Here is a 23303-nt window from a genome sequence, read left to right as displayed (position 1 = left end):
ATCACAGATCAAACATGAAAATTACTTAGTTGGAAGTGGAATATTATTTTTTATATGTAATATTCCTCCCATTATAAGTCCTCCCTTAACGTCGTTCCTTAATCTCGAGAATGGAGTTAGACAGATGAAAGATTAGGGGCAGGAGGCCCGATTAACTGTATACCGGCACGACTCTGTTGTTAAAGGAAAAGTATGATGTACAGGGGCAAGACACTACTAATTTTGAGGTGGAGAATATATATTTTAAATTAAATAAATTAAAAATATGATTAAAATTGCAGCCCGGCATTGTGTAACCAGTTCAAAACCCGTTATTCTCTATGAATTATTCCATCCACATACTTGAAAATACTAGGCAATGGGCAACTTTATTCTACCCCTATGCATTTAGGAGATCCTCGCTGAGTAATTCTTTCATACAAGCCAAAAAAGCACAAACAATTTTTCGATATTCCAATGAACCTAATTATATCTTCCATTATTCCAGTATTCTTTTTAACCATTACGTTCCTTGCAGTCATTATTGAACACTATCCGTGTAAAATCTCGTATGTATACTGGTGTGACAAGCCCTTTATGTTGGAAGTGAATCACGCGGAGGGAGGCCAGGTTAACAAATAATAACGGTTTAATTTCAAAGAAAATCATGATACAATTTACAATTTAGTAAGACATTAAATCTAAGGGATCTATATAGTTCGTCTTAATATACTTTTGATATCCACAATGATGGATATAGTGCACAATTTGTACACATCCTAATGGTGTAGTTTCTACATATCTGTGTCTTGCACGTTTTCTTTGTCTATTTTTGATCATATTTTTAAATCATTTCATTTAAAACATATGCTCTCCGCTTCAAATTAGTAATGGCTTGCCCCTGTACATCATACTTTTCCTTCAACAATAGAGTCGTGCCGGTCATCTATTAACTGCTTTCGGGGGAAAAGATTTGAATTGAAATAACGTGACTTCCGGTTTGCATCGGAAGTTCATATATAGTTAATTGGGGCTCCTGTCCCTAAGGTTTCCATATCTGGTTCTGGATTTCATCTATCTCCGTGGGGATTTAGGGGAGAGATCCTTTAAAAAGCCAGAAATTCAAGGAGAAAGAATGGTCGCTTCTGCCTGGCTCATCCTTTTATCCTCTGTGTCGGTTTCCCTGTTGTCTCGGACTTAATTTTCGTCCCGAGGTATTATAAAGATTTTTCGGTTGCTTTTAATAATAATCTTCGAACAATTGTTTTCTGAACCTCAGTCTTGTGTTCTTCAAGTTCAATTTATATCTTTTGCTGGATGTCCTCATCTATAGTTTCTCCATTGCTTCATCTCTCGGGTAGCCTTGGACAAATCAGAATATACCGCATTAAGCCACTCTAACTAACAAACTTATCTATAACTAATAAAAAAATCATTAATGTTACAAGTACAGAATACAAAAACACGTAATTTTATTAGCCCGAAATTGGGACTAGTTTACCAATGTGAGCTCTTTTAGGGACATTTACACATTCCATTAATACATTCCGGCTCCTTAGTGCTCTCTGAGCGGAAGGGGCCTTAGATTTTCTAGACCAAACTAATTAAAATAAAAAAAATAATAATAATAAAATAAAATCTTCGGGTCTGAGGGACCCAAGAATAATTATACCGAAAGTTAAATGGTTCTATGACAAAAGGACCATAAAGGAATTTATAATAAGTCAATACTCTGACAATCTCAAGGAGGTGCAACGGCACATCAAAAATATCTTCTTTAAACTTAGCATGACAAATTGTTATGGTCCCCCCATATCCGGACCCAGATTGGAAAGGCAGAGAGACTGCTTTTTATGTTAAAACGTATCGCAACGCTAAAGTGGGGTCTTAAATGTTAACACGCTATTTTTTGTTCAGTTACCTGGCATTTCAGATTCCAGCATGTTCAATTCAAACTTCTAATATAACAGAGATCGTGTGGATAAAAGAAAAAAACTGAACATAGTAGGGTTGCAGGTTCGTGCCTAGTCAACGGGTCGAACACGTGGAGTTTTCCTTATTTTCTTCGCGTGTCTAATGGCTAAATAGGAGCCAGTTTTCCTATAGAAAGGCACCACTCCCTTGTCGTACTGTCACGTGTTGCATCGTTTTATTCCAACAATCCACTCATACAGCTACCTTTGTTTAAAATTCAGTAATAATTATTGATTAATTAAACTGTATTCTGGCTTAAACACACATCTGTTTAGTAATATTTTATAATTTTCGACTGGTTTAATAAATGGGATTAAGCCAACACGGGCGATCTGCCAATTCGGAAAGGCCTTCAATGTAAAACTATCCCTTATTTGAATGCTAAATACACGAAGGAAACCCGAAAAACATTATAATTTTGCCGTCAAAATCTCTGTTTTAATGTTAAAATAAATTAATTTATTAGGAAAATATTTATTGGAAAATTTAAAAAACTCAATTAGAATTATAATGTTGTAGTCTCTAACTTAACAAATTACATTTAAGTTAGCTAATTAAATAAAACAGCTGACTCGCACGCAATTGGGCTGCAGTTTAATTACAGATCAATGCATGATATTGGGCTGCAGTTTTAAAAAATTGTAGACCTATATCGTCCATCAGTCTGTCTGTCTTTCCTTAATCTCGAAAAAATAATTAGATAGACGATCGTTTGCACAACTCTATTACTAATGGGAAAGTGTGATGTACAGGGGCAAGACACTACTAATTTGAAGTGGAAACATATTTTAAATTAAAAATATGATTTAAAATTGCATCCTGTCGACGTTATAAAAAGGCAAGAACACTTAATTTTGAGGGTAGATATGAGTTTTTTAAAATATTGTACGTGCCAATATCCTTTAACAATAGTTCTCGCCTCCCCTCGAGCTACGTACTCTATAATTTACAAGCATCAATGCCCCTTATATACAAGTTATTGCGCCTAGTTTGGTTTCTTAATCTTTATTCCATCGTGAGATATTAAATAAAATAAACACACACACACCCTTAGAAGTTACAATATGATAATAAAAATCTGAAGAAAAGAGAGTAACCATAAATGATTAAAAAGGAAATAATATAAGAATTAATAGGAGATAAAGCAACACGAACCCCTTGAATTTACCATTCAGGCTAATAGTATTGCTTACCCTAACTATTGATGCGATTTATTTATTTGGCACATACTACCTCACAAACAATAGAGAAGTTACGAATCGAGAGAATAGTTTAATTAACGGATTTAGTTAATAATTAAAATAAAGATAGGATAACCGAAAGGCATAATCTACATTGAAACAAAAGAAATAGATTATTATATAACTAGAACATAAGTTAATATGTTTAATTAACGAGCTTTTTGTTATGAGCGAGAGAATTTTTTGTACCCATATTGTGAAAAATCAAACCTCTTTTAAATTTAGTGTGATTTTTAAAAAAAGGGAGTAGTGTGAGATCCACGGTTCAGAGAGGTTAACCCTCCTGTGATTAAATACCAACGTTGTCACTCGGACGTCACAGATATCTCTAAATAACTAAACGCGTGATAGCCCGCAAAATTGACTATCTGCTGTCCGGAGCCTGACAATTGGACGAAAGTGATTACGAGATCGCCAATCTCCGCATTTTTCACTCATATACAGTGGCGTAGCAAGGGGGCAAGGGGGTGTATCATACACCGGGCACCATTCGCAGAGGGGGATCCCAAATGGTCTCCAAGACAAACTATATACGTTCCTGGAAGGGAAAGGGGGCACTGAAAAAGTGTCATGTCCTGGGCGCCACTGCTCATATAAAGCCATCCTTTGACACACAGGGCCAGTTCCTCTAACTGGATGCCGAATAAGCGGTACAGGAGTACTTTCCAAACTCTATACCCTCCGGCTAGCCCCTCACACTAAATACACAATGAAAACGTTGAAAATATTGTAATTTTTCTGTCAAAACTTCTGTTTTAATGTTAAAATATTCAGTGAGTTTTTAAACAGCTGTTCCTAATTTAAAAAGAAAAAAAACTTAAACCTGTACATAAAATGAAATGAATTATTTAATGTTAAAATAAATTAGTTTATTAGGAATATTTTCTTGAAAAATTAGAATTATAATGTTACAATTTATAATTTAACAATTACATTTTAAATTAGCTAATTAAATAAAACAGCTAGCACGTCTTATAGACCTATAAATTTCCATTGTTGTCAGTCTGTTTGTCTGCCTCTCCTTAATCTGGAGAAAAGAGTTAGATAGATGACAGGCACTACTCTATTGTTAAAGGAAAAGTATGATGTACAGGGGCGAGACACTACTAATTTTGAGGCGGAGAAGATATATTTTAAATTGAATAAATTACAAATATGATTAAAAATTGCATCCCGGCAATTTTATAAAAAGGCAAGAACACTTAATTTTAAGGGTAGAGGTGAGTTTTTTAAAATATTGTAAGTACCAATAACCCACTCCAGATATGAAGCTTGTCCCCTCTATTGTCTACCCTTTCGAGTTCCATACTCCAAAATTTAATAGCATTAAATGCCCCTTATGTACTTGCCCCTATTGACTTCTTTTCAGTTCGGGGGTCGATAAAATTCGAGATTTGCAAAAGAACAAATTTAAAATAATATATTTTATTTGTTCAATTTCTTTAAAATTAATGCCTGAACATCTGTGCATCTGTGTACAGAATAAATACATGTGCAAATAATCTAATAGAGCAAATGTTGGTTTACCAATTATTAGTAAACATGTACTTCAACGTTGCGCTTAGGTAAGGCTCGGTTTCTTCGTTCTCCCTTCTTTTTAACTTATTTAATTCTAGATTTTACGCCGAATTATAAAAGTATACTCGATTTAGAATATTACAGACAAGTTTTTCTGTAATTTACAGCTTGGCTTTGTGTGTAATCTTTGTCTCCGCTCGTGAAATCGAAGAGTTGTTTAGCTTGATCGACAACGATTATCTACGGGAATTGGTAAGAAATGCCGAATTAGAGATGGAAAAAATACGCGAAATTGAAAGCAAAGGTAAAATTATTCTATAAATATTATTTTGTATAATTTAGTTTTAAAAAAATTCCTTTTTTCGTTTGGGATTTAGTCGTATAATATTATAATCACCGAACAGTTAGCAGATTCCTTATCTTTTCCGAATTTTCTCCGCCTGTTTAACGTTTAAATAAGAGCTACAGAGCTATACATTATTTAGGCATATAAGGTGCTCCACAAAAGTATAGAACCGCTGCAAATTTACTATACGAAGGTTAGGAATACGCAGCAAACAGCAGAAATTGTATTTAAAAAAACTGATTTTAAACACCGCAAAAGTATAGAATTGACTAGTGAATGAATGCAAAGAGCATTAAATACTACAAAATATTTTAATTTAGTAATTTATTTGCGCATCTTTACTAATAACATCGAAAATGCATTTGGCGCGCTATCAATAAGGTTTTTTTTATGATCGACGCCTCGAAGGAGTTCCGAGCATTGCTTGTTTTTTTTAAGTGTTCAACGTCGGCATACTGACGATTTTGGTCATAAATTCGGCCAACCAACATTCCCCAAGCGTTCAGGTCTACAAAAGACTTGCCTTATTCCATTGAGTGGCCATATTACTCCCAGCAAAATAGAGTCGGGCAGCTTCGTGCGCGGGCTTAAGAGCATTGGCACTTCTCTTTCGAGAACCTAACAACGTTGTTGGTGTTGCGTAAAACCCTTCGAACGGTTTCCCGATTTACTGGAATACCCAAATCGTCCCGAATTTAGAGGTGAATTTAGAGGCTGCATTAACAATTCGCCCGCGATCTCGTGGAGTAAGCTTTGAAGGACGTCTCCTTCTACTCTTTGGTCCATAATTTGCAGGATTTGACAAATAATTCTGAAATATCTTTTTCGAACGCTTGATGCCGTTTGCTACTGCCTGATGACGGATTAAACCGGGCAATATTTTCTTGTAGAAGATTGGTTTGGGGCACCCCGTTGATGGGTGTAATTGTTCTTTATGTCCATGGGATTTCTCGTGGATGATTGAGATTGAGAATTCGCTCCCGTTCCTCTTCGGCTTTGTCGCGTTATTCTTTAATATTTATTTAAAATATTCGTTTATTTTTCTGGAATAATGAAAATTTATTATTTTTTTTATTGTTTACAGCAAAATATTTGAATCCTTACATTATTTCTGCGGAAGGGAGGCATCAATTAAAAACGTGTCCGGCGTATAAACGTAACGATGTTCAAGCCATGCTTGAAATTATGACACGTGATATCGTTTCCAGGTAGATTCATGTATTATATTCATTTATAGTATTTAAATCCTAATTAAATACCTCGTGTACTATTGTCTTTATTACTTTCCCGGTTCTGTTATATACAAGGTTAGTTTTTTATCTTGAGACAATGAAATATCTTAATTGGATCTCATTATTTTGGAAAAAGGTTTAGACAAAAGTTGTAGGATTTCGAAGGGGCAATCAATTGGTGATTTTGGATGTGACCTTGACCGTGACCATCAAGGTTATTTGAAGGTCAAGTCCGTGTTTTTTCAATGTGAATACATATTTTTGGCTCTGGCAATTAAAAGAGTGGGAAATTTCACAATCAGCCATGACCTTGAGTACCCCTGAATTTGACCTCTAAAGCCATCTCAAGCGCGATCATTTGAAGCATGGCTCAACAAATGCATCGAAGTGGAAGGGTATCATTTTGAATATTCGTATAAAATTTTTTCCCATAACCAATATCTCAAGCAACAGTGAGAAGTAAAGTGAGAGAGCAAGGGAACACACTGAAAATAAGCACCTCAAAGCAAGCAGAAAGCTACTACGTCCACGTTGTTACTCCTGGGTAGTGCTAAAAGTAGTGAATGCTTTTAAGGATCAAATTAATAAGGTTGTGAAAAAATGTAAATTTTATTTCTCTGTCTATTCCATTAATAAAACGTATGGTTTCTCATTAGAAAAAGCTTTTAATTTTAAACTTAAAATAATCTTGATGTAGACTTTAAGGTCAAGGGTTATATCCCAGTGGTTCTCAAAGTGGGTGCTACTGCCCCCCCTGTGAGTAGTGAGTAAATCTAGGGGGCACTGGAGGCAGGGTACTGAACGGTGACCAAAGGCAAAAGTTGGGGTCACCGACAGCCGTTCCCTTTCCTCTGTTAAACGGATAAGAGGAAACATTGCGTTTAATGGTTTCCAGATGTTGAGAACAATGTATGGTAAGGGCACAAAGTGTGAGATTCATAGAAAATTTTTCCTAAGAATATTTCCAATCCTTTCTCACACAACAGAAAATGGGTTAGGGGCATTGGGTATAACTTTATGGAACAACGGTGGATCATAAAAGTTTGGGAATCATTGGTATATCCAATTGTGAAATTTCGCACTCTTTTAAGTGCTGGAGTAAAAAATGTGTATTCCCATTGAAGAAAACGGACTTGATCTTCAAATGACCTTGAAAGTCACGGTCAAGGTCACATCCAAGGTCACCAATTGATTGCCCCTTCGAAACCCTACAACTTTTCCCTAAATCTTTTTTCAAAATAATGAGATCCAATTAAGAAATTTCATTGTCTCAAGATTAAAAAAAAACTCACCCTGTATAACAGAGGAAAAGTATGGCGATCAGTCAAAAGATGACCACCAGATTTTTATATTTTTTGGACCCAGGGCACCTTGAAACGTCGAGAAATGCAAAAAATTGAGGGTTTTTTCCTGTATGTATGGATGTTAATGTGTGTGGGGGCATGATTTTGTTCACCCTGTTTGAAACCCTGCTTAATAACTCCTGTGCTTTTTGTCGAAAATTTCTGAAATTTTGCAGGGAGGTTTGTGTATTAGGGGGATTGATAATAATAAATTTTGGTGTCTAAAGGTCGACGGGGTGGGGAGTTAAAAAAGGTGGTGTGTATCTCCAGTAGGTCAGAATTTAACCCTTTCCATGCTGACGATTTTACTTGTTATTAGCGCTTACAATTTTTTTTATAAAACCCACCCCTACCCTCAAAATTAAGCCTTTTTCCATTTTATAATAGTTAAAAATATAAAAAGTGTTTTTAAAATAAAATATCATAACAGATAACGCCACACACATTCACACACAGTTTTAAACGTTGCCGGGAAAGTTAAGCAACTCGTTGCTGGATATTTTTCTTTTAATTTTGGAAATGTTTGAATTAGTTTTAAACTATACTAACTTAAATTCTCGTATTTAATATTGAATAAACTATTGTTTATTTTGTTAAGATATGATTTAGATTCATCCGATATTAATTTACTACGGCAATATCCCCTTAAAAATATGGAAATCACCAAGCAATTACACGAGCAATGTGTCGACAACAGACCAGTCGACTGCACCAATATAAAATATCCTACAATCGATGGAAGTTGCAACCATTTAGACAGGCCAAACGAAGGAAGAACATTCTCCTGTTTCGATCGTTTGTTACCCCCCGATTATGCCGATGGTAAGGCAATGTGTAATTTGGATAAATTAAATCAACTACTAATAAATATTTTACATTCGAGGTGTTAGTTCGCCGAGGGTTTGTACAGGATGCTCCACGCCGGAACCCAGAGACATAACTTTAAAAATTCACAGAACACTTCACGGTAAACATAGCCATACTCATACTGCAATGCTTTCGGGTTTCGGACAGTTTCTCGATCACGACATGCTATTTACCACTCAACCTGAATCGGGTAAAGCAAAATATTTTAGTAAATTTAATCAATTTAATAAACCTATTTAATAAAAATGTTTCTTTATCTAAATAGACACACTTACTGCAATTGAATGCTGTGAAGGTCCTCCCATTCACGAGACTTGTTTTTCTCTTGAAATTCCTCCGAACGATCCCGATTTTTCGGATATTACTTGCATGAATTTTGTACGGGATGCCCAATGTACAACTTGTAATTTAGGTAGATTTTTTAAAAATATTATTGTATAATTTGGAAATATCATTCTGTTTTTACTCTATTGACACATTACCGTTGGCAGGTTGGAGAGAACAGATGAATTCTTTAACTCCGGCAATCGATTGTTCTCAAGTGTACGACACCGAATTAAATCGATCTAGAAGAATAAGAAGATTGGATGGAAGTGGTAATTATAATAATTATTTTAATTTTCCATTATTTATAATACAGTCGAACCACCATTAAAACACTTCTAAACGGCTCCATCTTTCAGGAACGTTTCGAACAAAAATCCGTACGGAATAACCTTCAAACAACGACCATTTTTATGTTGATGTCGGTGGCCGTTGTTTACAGGTTTTAACTGTGTAATTGCGGGAAATGTGACAGAGGTCGAATCACTAATCTTTTGAGAATGCAAATACATTAAAAACCCCCAAAACAGCGTCGAAAAACTCTCGTCGGTGGCCGTTGTTTGGCGTTTTGACTGTTCAGTATTTGAAATTATTTCATATACATGTGTACAGTATCTGTTATTTTCTCTTCTGCTTAAGGTAAGCTAGTATCTAGAATAACACCAGTAGGAGAATTTCCGTTGGTTGATCCGGATCCAACTAATCAGTGCGAACCAACCCCGTGTTTACGAACAGGTATATGTAAATTAAATATATTTACTAATAAAATTGATTTGCATAATGTAAATACCTTTAAAAACATTTTACATTATTGATATTCTAAAATATTTTATATATAAAATAATTAAAACTGTAATGTAACAGAGACATCAAACAGCATCGCGTACAGGGCATTAAATCATATAAAATAAAACACAGTAAAAAACAAAAACCAAATATAAAGTAATATTTTATTTTGTAAAATATTCCATGGTTTATGACAATTATCTAGTAAACAATTAAATATACTAAATTCACTGAGAGAAAGTGAGTTCGGTCTAGTCAATTGCATGCAGAACACTCCACATAGGAAGAGGAGCATTGAAAAAAGACGATTTTATTCTGAGAAATCGAAGCATTGAATGTAGAAGTCCACAAAAACTTCCGTTTTCAACAGGCCGAATTAACAGAACAAGCTAAATAAAACACACTAAAAGCTATACAACAGATTGCTTTCAATGCCAACAACACAGTAGAATGTGAAACACACATCTGAAGTAACAAACACGTGTTGTGCCAATACTCGCACATTCGTTTGGAGTTATACATTGGGCACATACAAGTTTAGAACACTTGCAGAGAGAAATACTGTTGTATAGTAAGGCACGTGTGGTTCAACACGGCAACCAATGTCTGCCATTAGGTAGCCATTATATGTTAATATAATAAAACATAAAGCCGTAAATATAATAAGTAGTGACAAGCAGGAATATTCTTCAGCTAAAATGCGCCCGAACCAGCAGACAGTATGAAAAGTATCGATAATCCACCGGTGGCAAGTAATTAACACGACGCCATTAGCAAGGTTGAGGCCGAAGTTTTCAACGCGAAAACGTGTACGTCGGACGTTCAGCGGTGCTTTCCTGTAAGCCTAGAAGTTTGGCGTTTAGAATGTAGAGCATGATTCCACTGACTATCCAAACGCCATTGTCAAACTTCTAGGCTTACAGGAAGCGACGCTCAACGTCCGACGTACACGTTTTCGTATTTAAAACTTCGGCTCGCTATTTTCCAGCCATTGGCAGAAGTCGAATCACTAACCTTTGTGTAATTTGGATAAATTAGATCAACTACTAATAAATATTTTACATTCGAGGTGTTAGTTCGCCGAGGGTTTGTACAGGATGCTCCACGCCAGAACCCAGAGACGTAACTTTAAAAATTCACAAAACACTTCACGGTAAACATAGCCATACTCATACTGCAATGCTTTCGGGTTTCGGACAGTTTCTCGAGCGTGTTGCTTTATAAATAAGCCTTAATATAAACCAATAAGATGGCCGGTTTCATTTGAAAAAGGGGTCGATTATCGAATTAAGGCCGATTTATCAGGCAGCTCATCCTATTATAATGTAGATTTGTATGATTATTTTACAAACGAAATTAGCAAATTTTATTTATCTAATATTATTTTTTTGCCGAAGGAGATTTTAGGTCAAACCAAAACCCTCTTTTAACTTCGTTGCAAATCGTTTTTCTCCGGCTACACAATTTAATTGCAGAAAAACTGAAACAAATTAACCGTCGTTGGAACGATGAAAGCATATATCAAGGAGCGAGGTACAGTACGAGATTTGGTTGAACTGTCAGATAATTATATGTATTAAAATTAATTTCAAATTTAATTTTCAGAAAAATTGTTATTTGTATATTCCAACGCATCGTCTACCACGAATTTCTTCCAGAAGTTCTTGGACCACTCTATACACTTCTCAGTAGAATCAATGAAGAGAACACCGAATACGATCCTTCGGTCCCGTTGAAAATGTCTAATGAATTCGCTGCTTGTGCTTACAGACTTCATTCCATAGTGCCCGATACAATCTTCTTGGTTGCCGAAGATGGAACAACTGAAGAAATATTATTAGGAGATGCCTTTTCAAATACGAAATATGTACTGGAACGAGGGGTAGAAGACGTAATAAGGGGCGCGACTAAACAACCACAAGATAACTTCGATCGTCTTTTAGTACAGTCATTGACAAAATTTTTATACAGAACAGATAACTCGAGTTTAGGATTGGATCTTGCATCAATAAACATACAACGAGGAAGAGACCACGGTCTACCTTCTTATACAAAATATGTTTCACTTTTACACGGAGTAGAAATAAAGAAATTTTCAGATTTAACTACATTCGGTCTAATGGATAAGTCTACTGTAAAGAAATTAATGGAAGTGTACCAATGGTAAGCGTACCACGCCCGTATACCGGTTGATCTATCACACTTCTAGTTAATGATAATCGAGGTTTATGCATGGGTAGTTTTAAATTGTGCATAATTTAATTATTTCAGTGTGGAATGCATCGACTTTTTTACGGGTCTAGTTTGTGAAAAACGCTTGGAGGATGCCACCGTTGGACGTACAGCAGCCACGATTATTGCCCTACAGTTTTTTCGTTTGAAATTTGGATGCAGACATTTCTACGAACATACAGGATATCTAAAGTCAGGTACTGATTAATAATTAGGGGAATTGGTGCTATTAAATTTTGAAGGGCTTCTTCGAAATGTCATATTTACGAAATGAGTGCAATATCTATTACTATCGAGCTGGATTCATCCTGTAATTGATGACAATGCATAATTGTTGGATCAGCATAAATGGTTTGCAAATTGCTCAGAAATTATATTTGTTATTTTTATATTCTTATTAATTATAAATTTAATATGTTATGAAAAAGTACTTTGTAAATTCTGCTTAAAATATTTATAATTTTTTAGAGAAGCAAGCAGCATTTATCAAAAATGTTAAACTCAGTCATATATTTTGTTACGTTCTTAACATTGCTAAAATAGAAGAAAATGCATTTAGAGGAGGGTAAGTAATCTTCTCTTTCACTTCCTGATATAAATAATTAATTAATGTAAAAATAATTTCATCTAAGAGATTATTTTCTTGTATAACTCTTAACTATTTCTATTGTGGTAAGATTGCCACACTTAAGGTTTCCAAACACGTTATGGTGTAGTGTGGATTCGCATTGCTCACCCGTGACGGTGTCATAGTTGCGGGTTATTTTGTATAAACAAAGACAAACGTATGAACAATGAGAATTTGTTAATGTTCACGACCTTATTGTGGATTTCTCATGAAAGTACGGTGCAGTGACTGCATGTCTTCTTTCTTCACAGTCTTCTCGAGCATCGTGTATTATATGTATTCGAGAGTAAATGCAGAATGTTATCAAGCAAATCTAAACGATACAATTGTCTGTGACTTGTTTTCCTACTTTATACCTAATCAAACATCCGTATTTAAAAATTCTTAAACGTTGAAGACTTTTTCCATCCACTTTTTCACATATTCTAACAAACATTATCATTATAAAACATTTTTTCCCCTTCTGAATTTAAATTTATAGCATTTGAAATGCAGTTTTTAAAATAATTATTTATTTATTTTTGTAGAAGTCCAACCATAAATTGCGCCGATGTTCCTCCGTTGGATCTTTCAGCGTGGAAGGAGAATTAAAATTTAAAAAGAATTATCCATTTTCTTTATGTCATTAATGATTAATTATTATAAAAGATAGAAAATAATTTGTTCTACTGTTATAATAAATCATTAAAAAATTAACTTTTTAACCACCGAATTTGTGATCCTTCTTAAGCATTTTGATTAGGACGATTTCGTGGTAGAGGCGATTTCCTCAACAATATACAGTAGTTATCGCTGAACTTAGACCAGGTAGCTGTTAACTCGTCATTCAATAAATAGGTTTTATAAAAGTAACATGTCTGAGAGAGCTATTAGAAAAGAGCTAATGCTAAGCAAGACCACAGTGCATCAGATTATTGTTTATTACACTAACCACGGTCATGTTATAACTAACAAAGCAGCTGGACATCAGAGAGAAACTTCAAAAGTTGTGATACATAACTGCATTATGTATCTTTTACAAATTTCTATACTACATGTGAAAAAAACGATAAGATTGCTATTGTATATTCGAATAATTCGCTGGCGGAAGGAATGTCGAAACCGGGTCAGTTTCCAATCAGCCAGATTATATAGGCATTGCCACATGCGGTTTACAGAACACCAACCTCACCCGGTTTAGCTGGTGGATCCTTCACACATAAAGCTTCTAATTTTATATCCCGGATCGGTTGTTAGCCGCCCGCCTGCTAGATATTCTGCCGCCCTCGCCCGATTACGTGAATCACGAGTAGACTAGATCAACGGCGAACAACCCCCGGCCCGCGGGCCAGCTACGGCTGGCGAAAAGTTTTTATCCGGCCCGCGAAGTCTTTAATAGATTATTAAATTGGAAAAATAACTATTAATAGTTATTTTTCCAATTCTTTGTAATTTTCAAAAACGATAAGAGAAATAAATGTAGTAATTAACTTTTTATTTATTTATTTCGTATTTGCAGACTAAAAAAATTACGAGTCACAAGAAGGCGTCAATTAACTACTACGGCCCGCGGAAATAACGTAAAATTTATTCTGGCCCATGTTATAAAAAAGGTTGCCCACCCTAGACTAGATTTATAACTTAGCCCAACCGATAGGAGTTTACTGGCATGTTTTTATGATAGTTCTGTATAGTTGACAGGAGTTTAAAAAAAAATCCATTAAAATATTTGATATATTTATTTTGCTCTCCCATCTTATATTACTTACGGATTTCAATGTTAAACCGGTGATATTACGATTTAGTATGTCCCATCTGTAAGGGGATGCCGAAAAAACGTGTACAATTCTAGTACAGTGTTAAAAAATTAACTGTTACTTTGGCAGCATCGTTTACAACCAAATTTAATGAACGAGACGTACAATGGTACAAAAAAAAGCTCTAGAATTCATTTTCCTTAAATTTACGATTTATGTATCGGTTGTCATAAAAATTTCTTTTCACTTCTTTCCCAAGACTACAGATATTCGAGTACAAAGTAACCGGTTTCGACTTACTTCTACTTAAGAAGTAGTTAAATAATTAAGCGATTAGGGAATTAGAAACATAAATAAAACCCTGATGAAAGAGCCGAAATTTTACTTAAACAGAAGCTTAACCGAACCAATCTCTTACCGAGTACAGTGGGTCTGTTCTCTTCGTAATATTAGATGTAATAAAGACAGAAATTTTTCCAGTTCAATGAGAGTGACCGAAAAGTTGTAAATTTTGGAAATTTCCGCGAACACTCGGTCCTAAAACGAATTAGTTAGAAAACGAACCACGGACAATCTGTTAAGTCTAACATATTTAGATTTTTACAGCTATGGTGAGAAACGTTTAAAATCAACAACCCTGTGGCGTCCTTTGAGATATACTAGTGATGCGACAAAAGAGGCATTTGACATTGACCGGTATCGGCACCCTCGGGATTTGGCACGCACACACCTACCTGGACCGTCTCTGATTCCGTTCATTAGCCACTCGTAGGGAGCTATTTCGCTAAGTGGATTGTTTTAAGATTTAAAAAGTAAAGAATATTTTGTTATTTTTATGTACGTTTCTTCACAAAGTTATATTTAATTATAAGTTTCTTTAAAAGTATATTCATACAATTGAAGAATTTTTTGTACTAGGTATGTATATTCGTCACACATTTTGTTTTACCAAGTAAGTTTTTCTGATAATTTTAATTTTAGCCCTTATATCGTGGCTAGTGATTAAAAAGTTTATTTTAAAAAAGTTTTGGCTCAAGACCGTATAATGAAAAAGAAAACATTATTAAAAGAGAAAGACTAATGCCTAAATTAAATATAAATACGTCGACAAAAAAAAATTCGACATTTTGACGATACAATTTATGACGAATGACGATTTTTTCGTAAAATTGAAGCAATTTAGAAATCAAAATAGAATAGAATTTAACATTGGTACACAATATAAAATAAATATTGAAAATTATAACGAGATAATTACGATTAATAGATATATCTAAATTAATAGATGTTATATGTTTTTTCTCAAAGCGAGAATTGGCATTTAGAGGGCGTAGGGAATTTATTGAATCTAATAAGAAAGTTCGATATAATTACCTTTGTTATTCATTAAGTACGTCGGATAATCTATTAAAAATACGTTTAAAGAAGTATACGGTTTTTACTGGCTTATCGAACAAACGAATACGAACGGGCCCTGAAGCGCAACTAATTGATTGCCCGTGTAAGTCGGCTTCTTACAGAAACACAGCTTCCCTATCATCAAATGTCACGGCACGCCACAGGTAATTACAGCAGCCTTCCGGGAGGACTTGGAGGGAGCTAGCCCCCATTTGGGATAGAAGGTGGAGGAAACCCGGAAAAACTCCATCTGGCTTAATGTTAAGATTAAAAGTATAGATTTACAATCCACTTTGTTCTAATCTTTGTCTGAATTAGTTTTTATAGAAGATTTTTGTTTAAAAATTAGAATTAAATTATTATTTTACAATCTAAAACTGGTTAATTAAACTAATAAACTATATATCATCAAAATTATAATAATTTTCGTTTATTCAAATAAAAATTATTTGTTAAATTTATTCATCAACACCTGAATACTTGTGTATCTGTATAGAGAACACATACATCTGTGACTTTTTGTATGTAATCAAACAGCACAAATTCCGAGAGTGTGTGAACATGTACTTCAACGTTGCGCTTAGGTAAGGCTCGGTTTCTTTGTTCTTCCTTTGTTTATGCTTATTTAATTCTAGAATTTACGCCGAATTACCAAAATATACTCGATTTAGAATATTACAGACAAGTCTTTCTGTAATTTACAGCTTGGCTTTGGGCGTATTCTTTGTCTCTGCTCGTGAAATCGACGAGTTATTTAGCTTGATTGATGACGATTATCTACGTGAATTAGTGAGAAAAGCCGAATTAGAGGTCCAAAAACGGCGCGAAATTGAAAGTAAAGGTAAAATCAAGTTAATAGTAAATTTATTTTGTTAGGATATTATTTTGTATATTATATTTTAAAAGTTTTCTTCTTTCGTTTGGGATTTATCTGTTATTGTTAGTACATAAAGGAGTAGACGAATGGATAAAACCATTGAACTCTGGCTATTAATCGCGGGTTTGCGCCTCACCCACAGACTGAATACGCGAGTTTCACGGGTTTTTCCTAGTGTCTAACACGTAAATAGGAAAAATATGAGCCAGTTTTCCAAAAACGTAATAAGTCCTTCTTCAGGTACCTCCTTAGCAGATCGCTCGTATGGTTTACTTATTCCATCAATTGAATTCCCTCCCCATTGCAGTATTCTTACGCCTCAACTACTTGGGCACCCATTTATTTATGACTGGGTATAATCAGGGTCGTTTTAATCATTAAGCATACTAGACAAATGTCTATGGCCCGAGAAATGGGCAGCCTAATATTGTTTTAGAAAAATGGAGCCGTGCCAGCTGTCTAGTATCTACCGTATTTGGGTCAGGGCTGTTAGCTATGGTGGAGTTAAAAATTGAAATGCCAGAGGGTTCATCACAAATTAGGTTAAAAGTCGTGTTTGTCGACGATAGAATTTTAGGCCCCGTTGGGGATTAGAAAAAGGGGATATTTGTTCCTATGTTCGGGCGCTCCTGTATTAAATGAATATTATAATGTATACGGCATATATTATTTACATTAGTAGTTACTATACATTTTTTACATTATTTACATTAGTAGTTACTATACATTTTGTTTTTTAGGCTATGATTAAGGGAATATTATTGGTTGTTGGTTTGGTTAGATACATCAACACAACATGTTGGCGATCTGCTAAGAAGTAATGCATTCTTTATGAAAAACTCTCCTATTTAGGTGTTAAAAACGTGAAGAAAACCAGAAAAACTCCACGTAGCCACGCGAACCCGCGAGTCTAGTGTTATCTATTCGACATTAATGCCTAAAATATTAATATACGAAACTTACCTTTTCGTTATTTACAGCAAAATACTTGAATCCTTACATTATTTTTGCCGAAGAGAGGAGTCAGTGTTCAGAATATCAACGTAACGATGTTCAAGCCATGCTTGAAATAATGACACGTGATATAGTTGCCAGGTAAATTCATATACGAGGGAAATCATAATTAAAGAGTGGGTGTTCACGGCTTTCTGTACAAAGAATTATTGCTCAGATCGCGACAAAATTTAGTACAAATCCTGTCCTGAGTATGCGGTTTCGATTTACGAGAAGAGATGTCACATAAAAGTTCAGCCGCAAGGCAAAAATATGTCGCTGATGCCCTCAATGAGGCTATCGTGTGATCTTTTTAAAACGAATTTCGGGAGTTACGAGCGAAATACAATAGTTACAGATGTGATTACAGGTGTACCCAGTTGGCATTGCTGTTCACTTATTTAAGAACTGCGAAGAACTTTTTGAGACTCCTTGTATACCTCAAATTCGTTAGCAAGCGTACTTAAAAATATGCGCATGAAGAGAACAGCATCGCTAAATTTCGCTCTATCCACGGAATTTTAAATTAAATTCTCCCGAAAAAATTGAAACCACACGCTTTGGGCAACACCTATACATAATTTGGTTGAGATTTGTCTAATACTTTTTCTACAAAGAGCCCAAAACACTTGCTCTTTAATTACGATCACCCTTTATATCATTCATTTCAAATGATTATTATTTTTTGTATTTCATTTAAAACTACTACTTGTTTATTTTGTTAAGATATGATTTAGATCCATCCGATATAAATTTACTACGGCAATTTCCCCTTACAAATAAGGAAATCACCAAGCAATTACACGAGCAATGTGTCGACAACAGACCAGTCGACTGCACCAATATAAAATATCCTACAATCGATGGAAGTTGCAACCATTTACACAGGCCAAACGAAGGAAGAACATTCTCCTGTTTCGATCGTTTATTACCCCCCGATTATGCCGATGGTAAGACAATGGGTAATTTGGATAAATTAAATAAACTACTAATAAATATTTTGCATTCGAGGTGTTAGTTCGCCGAGGGTTTGTAGAGGATGCCCCACGCCGGAACCCAGAACTGTAAGTTTAGCAGTTCACAGAGTCGCAGTTCGCGGTAAACTTAGCTGTACTTATACTGCGATACTTTCGAGTTTCGGACAGTTTATCACTCACGACATGGAATTTACCGCTCAACCTGAATCGGGTAAGCAAAATACTGTATTGTAATTAGAAATACCTGTTTATAGTATTTAATAAAGACAACAGGGTGGTCGAAGCGATTAAGGGTCATCACTTCCAACTCCTCGGGATTTTTCGTGAACATTCCGTTCCAGATTCCTAATTATTCGAACACCCCTGTTGAGGATCCTACCTACGGTGGGCCTGAAAAAAGGCCCCTTATTGCCATAAGGCGTAAAGAGATAAAACTGAAAAACGTTTCTTTGTTTAAACAGAGACTATTAGTCCATTCAATTGCTGTGAAGATCCTCTTGTACACGAAAATTGTTTTCCTGTCAAAATTGCTCCAAACGATCCCGATTTTCGGGGTATTACGTGCAGGAATTTCGTGCGAAATTCCAGATGTACAACTTGCAATTTAGGTAATTTTTTAAAATATTATTGTGTAATTTAAAAATATCATCCTGCTATCGCTCCATTGGCACATTTTCATTGACAGGTTGGAGAGAACAGATGAATGCGAAGACTCCGGCACTCGATTTGTCTATAGTATATGGTGTCGAATTAAATGAATCTAGAGCATTAAGAAGATTAGATGGAAGTGGTAATTATTATAATAACTTAATTTCCTAATAATTAATTATAAAAACTAAATATAAAATCTCTAATTCGATAAAACCGGGACCTTATAATTCCATACACCTGTTTATTCTAATGCTCTTTCCATGTGTTTATTGCTTCTAGTATAGCATGTAAAAGGTAAATTGATATTAATTTTGTGGTCATCTGTTATTCTTTATTTATCAAATAAATTAACTAAAAATTCTTTTTCGGACGGTTACTATGATATTTTTTTAATCATTTTGCTTAGTTATTTATTATAAAGTTTCTGTAACGCCTAGTCTCTTTCCACCCTGACTGTATATTCAGCACATGTACTGTACAGTGTGCGCTGAATATATAAGTAGGGTGGAAAGAGACTAGGCATTAGCGAATCGCTATAATTTCTACATTTCTAAGGTAAGAATGATGAAAATTATTTACTTTGTACCTAATTAAATGGAAATGCTGCACCCGTAGTTTTGGGTGGCCATCTTCTTTGCCACTATGCGTGCAGCCTCTCAGTCACTGTCCACATACAGGTGCTGGAATTATATAATTAAAAAAGCTCCCTCACCACTGAAATATCTTATTGAGAGAACACGTGTGCAAATAAAATGGTTTCTTAAATTACATTTAATGTACATTAAAGTTAATATTTGTTTTGTCTTATAATACGATGTTAAAAATTCTTATCATCATCCTTTTGTAGTTACATAAATAATCTTATGCTTGACATATTCCTATAAAATGATTTCATTTAGAGATAATACACGTGCGTGTGTACAGTAAATGTTAATTTGTCTTCTGTATATTAATTGAAGGTAAGCTAGCATCTAGGATGACACCAGTAGGAGAACTTCCATTGACTGATACGGATCCAACACGTGATCAATGCAATTCAGATTATCCACGTTTCCTTACAGGTACTGTATATAAATGTAAACTAAATATATTTCATAATAAAATATATATTTCAAAATGTAAATATATTACTTATCTTCTGAAATATTTTACAATTAATGTAAAATAATTAAAATTGACATCACACAGAGCATTACATGCATGAATCCTAAAAATATAACACTAAAGACAGTACACGGTATAAACCATGCCTCTCAACACTACGAAATTCCTCAATTGCCTTTTTGCTGATAGGATAACGTGCACACAAGTACAAATAAAAAATAATACACCGTTAAACAGTTCATAAAAGATACACATTATCAATCAGTTTTGGGCCAGGAGGGGGTCTACAGTAGGCATTCTAACGATATTAAAAATAAAACTTTGAACTTTTATTTATTTTAAATAATTAAATTGTTCTTGTAATTGCCGAAGGTGATTTTAGGTCAAGCCAAAACCCTCTTTTAACTTCGTTGCAAATCATCTTTCTCCGGCTACACAATTTAATTGCAGAAAAACTGAAACGAATTAACCGACGTTGGAACGGTGAAACCATATATCAAGAAGCGAGGTACAATATATTTGGTTGAAATGTCGGTAAATTTCATGTATTAAAATTGATTTCAAATTTAATTTCCAGAAAAATTCTTATCTGTATTTATCTGCGCATTATCTATTTCGAATACATCCCATTAATTATTGGGCCAGTCTATACACGTCGCTATAAAATCAGTGAAGAGAACACCGAATACGATCCTTCGGTGCCATTCAAATTATTCAATGATTTCGCCGGTTCTGTCTTCAGACTTCATTCTATAGTGCCCGATCCGATCTTCTTGGTTACCGAAGATGGAACAATGGAAGAAATACAACTAAGAGATAACTTTTGTATTGATGATTATATACTTAATCGAGGGATCGAAGACGTGCTAAGAGGGTCGACTAAACAACTAGAAGAGAATTATGATCGTTTATTAGTACAGTCGTTGACGACATTTTTATACAGAGTAAATAATACGAGAATAGGATTAGACCTTGCCTCAATCAATATAAATCGAGGAAGGGATCAGGGTCTACCTCCTTACATAAAATATGTCTTTTTTCTATACGGAATCAAAATTGAGAAATTTTCAGATTTATTCGAATGTGGTTTAATGGAATACTCCACTGTGAAGAAATTGCAAGAAGTGTACCAGTGGTAAGTGGAGATGTATACCGTGCTGTCGCTAGTTAATAATATATAATTGAATATTGTAGTAATTAAAGTATAATTGTGCATAATTGAATTACTTTAGCGTGGAATGTATCGATTTTTTCACTGGTTTGGTTTGCGAAAAACGTTTGAAACATGCCACAGTTGGACGTACGGCAGCTACAATTATTGGTCTACAATTTTATCGTTTGAAATATGGATGGAGACATTACTGCGGGCATAAGGGTTGTCTACAACCAGGTACATTTATTGATTAATTAGATAATTAGATAATATAATAATATGCATGAACAAAAATCCAGTAGAGTAGAATACCGTGATGGGGATGAAGTACAGTCAAACCTGTTTTTATGCGGTCTTTTTTTGTGCGATTTTTTATGCGAATTTTTAATTTGTGCGGTTTTTTCTGTGCGATTTTTTATTTGTGCGGTATAGTTGGCGACTAGTCTCGTGCGATTCGTCATGTCTCACGTTGACTTATTATAGCTAAATAAACTTATTATAGTAATATTATTGCATGAATATGCGAAAAATGAAATAATTTACTTTTTAAGTCAACAAAACACCACCTGGACAAAAATATGTAAAACAGACGATAGACCAGACGATGCAGTCAAGTGCTGACATCTGTTGTCAATAAATTCTATTTCGTACGGTTTTGAGTTAGTTTCTATGTGACTTTTTTATGCGGTCAGTGTTGACCGCATAAAAAATATTTTTTTAAGTGTGTTGCGAAAACTATTTTTTACAGCCATTCGTGAAGTTTCGTGCGATTTTTTAATGCGTTTTTTTAATGCGGTCCCTATCCACCGCATAAAAACAGGTTTGACTGTAATGCAACATATTTGCGATCTGCTAAATGATTTCCTGGAAGACTTTCTATGAAAAAACTAGCCGTGTTTAGGTGTTAGATACGCGGAGAAAACCCAGAAAACTCCACTTGGTGAGGTGCGAACCCGCGACCATTATGTTATGTGCGTTATGTAGTTTTATGTACTGGGCCATTAGCGTGTAATTCTCGTTTTGCACCGTTTTGTTTAAGTTAGTTCATACGGAAGAAGGAAATCAATCGAGGGAGAATTATTTTTTTTATAACTTTTATTACTTTAAATTATATTCTTGTTAATATAAGAAATTAATTATAAATATAATACGTCATTAAAAATTCTTTGTAAATGCCGTTTGAAATAATCATAAACTGTTCTTTTAATAGACCAGATGGAATTCATTAAAACAGTTAAACTCAGTCACTTGATTTGTTACACCACTAACATTTCTAAAATAGAGGAAAATGTATTTGTGTTGGGGTAAGTAATTAATTAATTATATTACGAAATGGAAAAATTAAAGTAAAAATAATATTATATAATTTTCTTGTGTAGTTCTTAACATATTTACACGGGCATTTATGTGAATTATATATTTTGTTTAGTATTTTTGGTTGAACACTCTTGCTATTATTATTCTTACTTCATTACGGGCAAATTTAATCAGCTAATAAAGGGGGAAATTAATAGTACTTTAATCGAGTTCCTTACAATATGCGTGTGCGTATTATAATTATGTAAACGTACGCTTATAATCTATATTAACTGAGTTTTAAAAAATAAATATATGTGATTTTGTTATATTTTCTTTTTATAGAGGTCCTCTTATAAATTGCGATGATGTCCGCCGACGTTGGGATTTTTCTGCGTGGAAAGAGAAATGAGAAAAAACTTGAAAATTCTTCTTAATAATCTCATTAGAAATTGTTTAAAATATATTTTAATAACCCGAAATTAAATTTTTCAGTTTAACTATATTACGAGGGGATGGTATAAGCATTCATTTTCATATTTTAGTGTCGTGTTTAAAAATAAAATGTGAGAAATAAACTCTTATAGTTTCATTGTGCTTAATCATCACGATCATTTGTCACTACATTTCGTGAAATATGGAAAAAAG

The 23303-nt window shown here is 34.3% G+C and overlaps 1 protein-coding gene across 4 annotated transcripts; it reads left to right on the top strand.

The window, feature by feature from the left end:
* The first annotated feature begins 4727 nt into the window (after nt 1-4727).
* LOC136987237 (myeloperoxidase-like) lies at nt 4728-23073 on the top strand. 4 transcript variants are annotated; one of them, XM_067284936.1, is made up of 13 exons: nt 4728-4759; nt 4880-5016; nt 17462-17576; nt 18201-18424; nt 18486-18662; nt 18913-19059; nt 19137-19241; nt 20062-20163; nt 20579-20714; nt 20784-21341; nt 21439-21596; nt 22570-22663; nt 23001-23073. In XM_067284936.1, exons 1-13 carry the CDS (start codon nt 4737-4739, stop codon nt 23065-23067), a joined length of 2043 nt encoding a protein of 680 aa, XP_067141037.1. In that variant the 5' UTR covers nt 4728-4736; the 3' UTR covers nt 23068-23073. The 4 variants fall into 4 exon arrangements, with proteins under 4 accessions (XP_067141037.1, XP_067141034.1, XP_067141035.1 ...); XM_067284933.1 differs by lacking the exon at nt 17462-17576 and adding an exon at nt 6143-6266; XM_067284934.1 differs by lacking the exons at nt 17462-17576; nt 18201-18424; nt 18486-18662; nt 18913-19059; nt 19137-19241 and adding exons at nt 6143-6266; nt 8232-8455; nt 8517-8690; nt 8766-8912; nt 8992-9096.
* Nucleotides 23074-23303: the final 230 nt, after the last annotated feature.

The sequence above is a fragment of the Centruroides vittatus genome, unplaced genomic scaffold (assembly GCF_030686945.1).
Source record: "Centruroides vittatus isolate TY-2023 unplaced genomic scaffold, ASM3068694v2 scaffold_149, whole genome shotgun sequence".
NCBI classification, from domain to species: Eukaryota; Metazoa; Arthropoda; class Arachnida; order Scorpiones; family Buthidae; genus Centruroides; species Centruroides vittatus.
Note: the sequence above shows the minus strand (reverse complement) of the source record. Positions and strands in the feature narration are given on the sequence as shown.

Bases quoted from the DNA above. Each gene is read 5' to 3' on its own strand.
- LOC136987237 (XM_067284933.1), top strand. From the start codon at position 4,737: ATGTACTTCAACGTTGCGCTTAG. The intron at 21,597-22,569 runs GTACATTTATTG...TTCTTTTAATAG, and splicing joins TAAGGGTTGTCTACAACCAG to ACCAGATGGAATTCATTAAA. The intron at 22,664-23,000 runs GTAAGTAATTAA...TTCTTTTTATAG, and splicing joins GAAAATGTATTTGTGTTGGG to AGGTCCTCTTATAAATTGCG.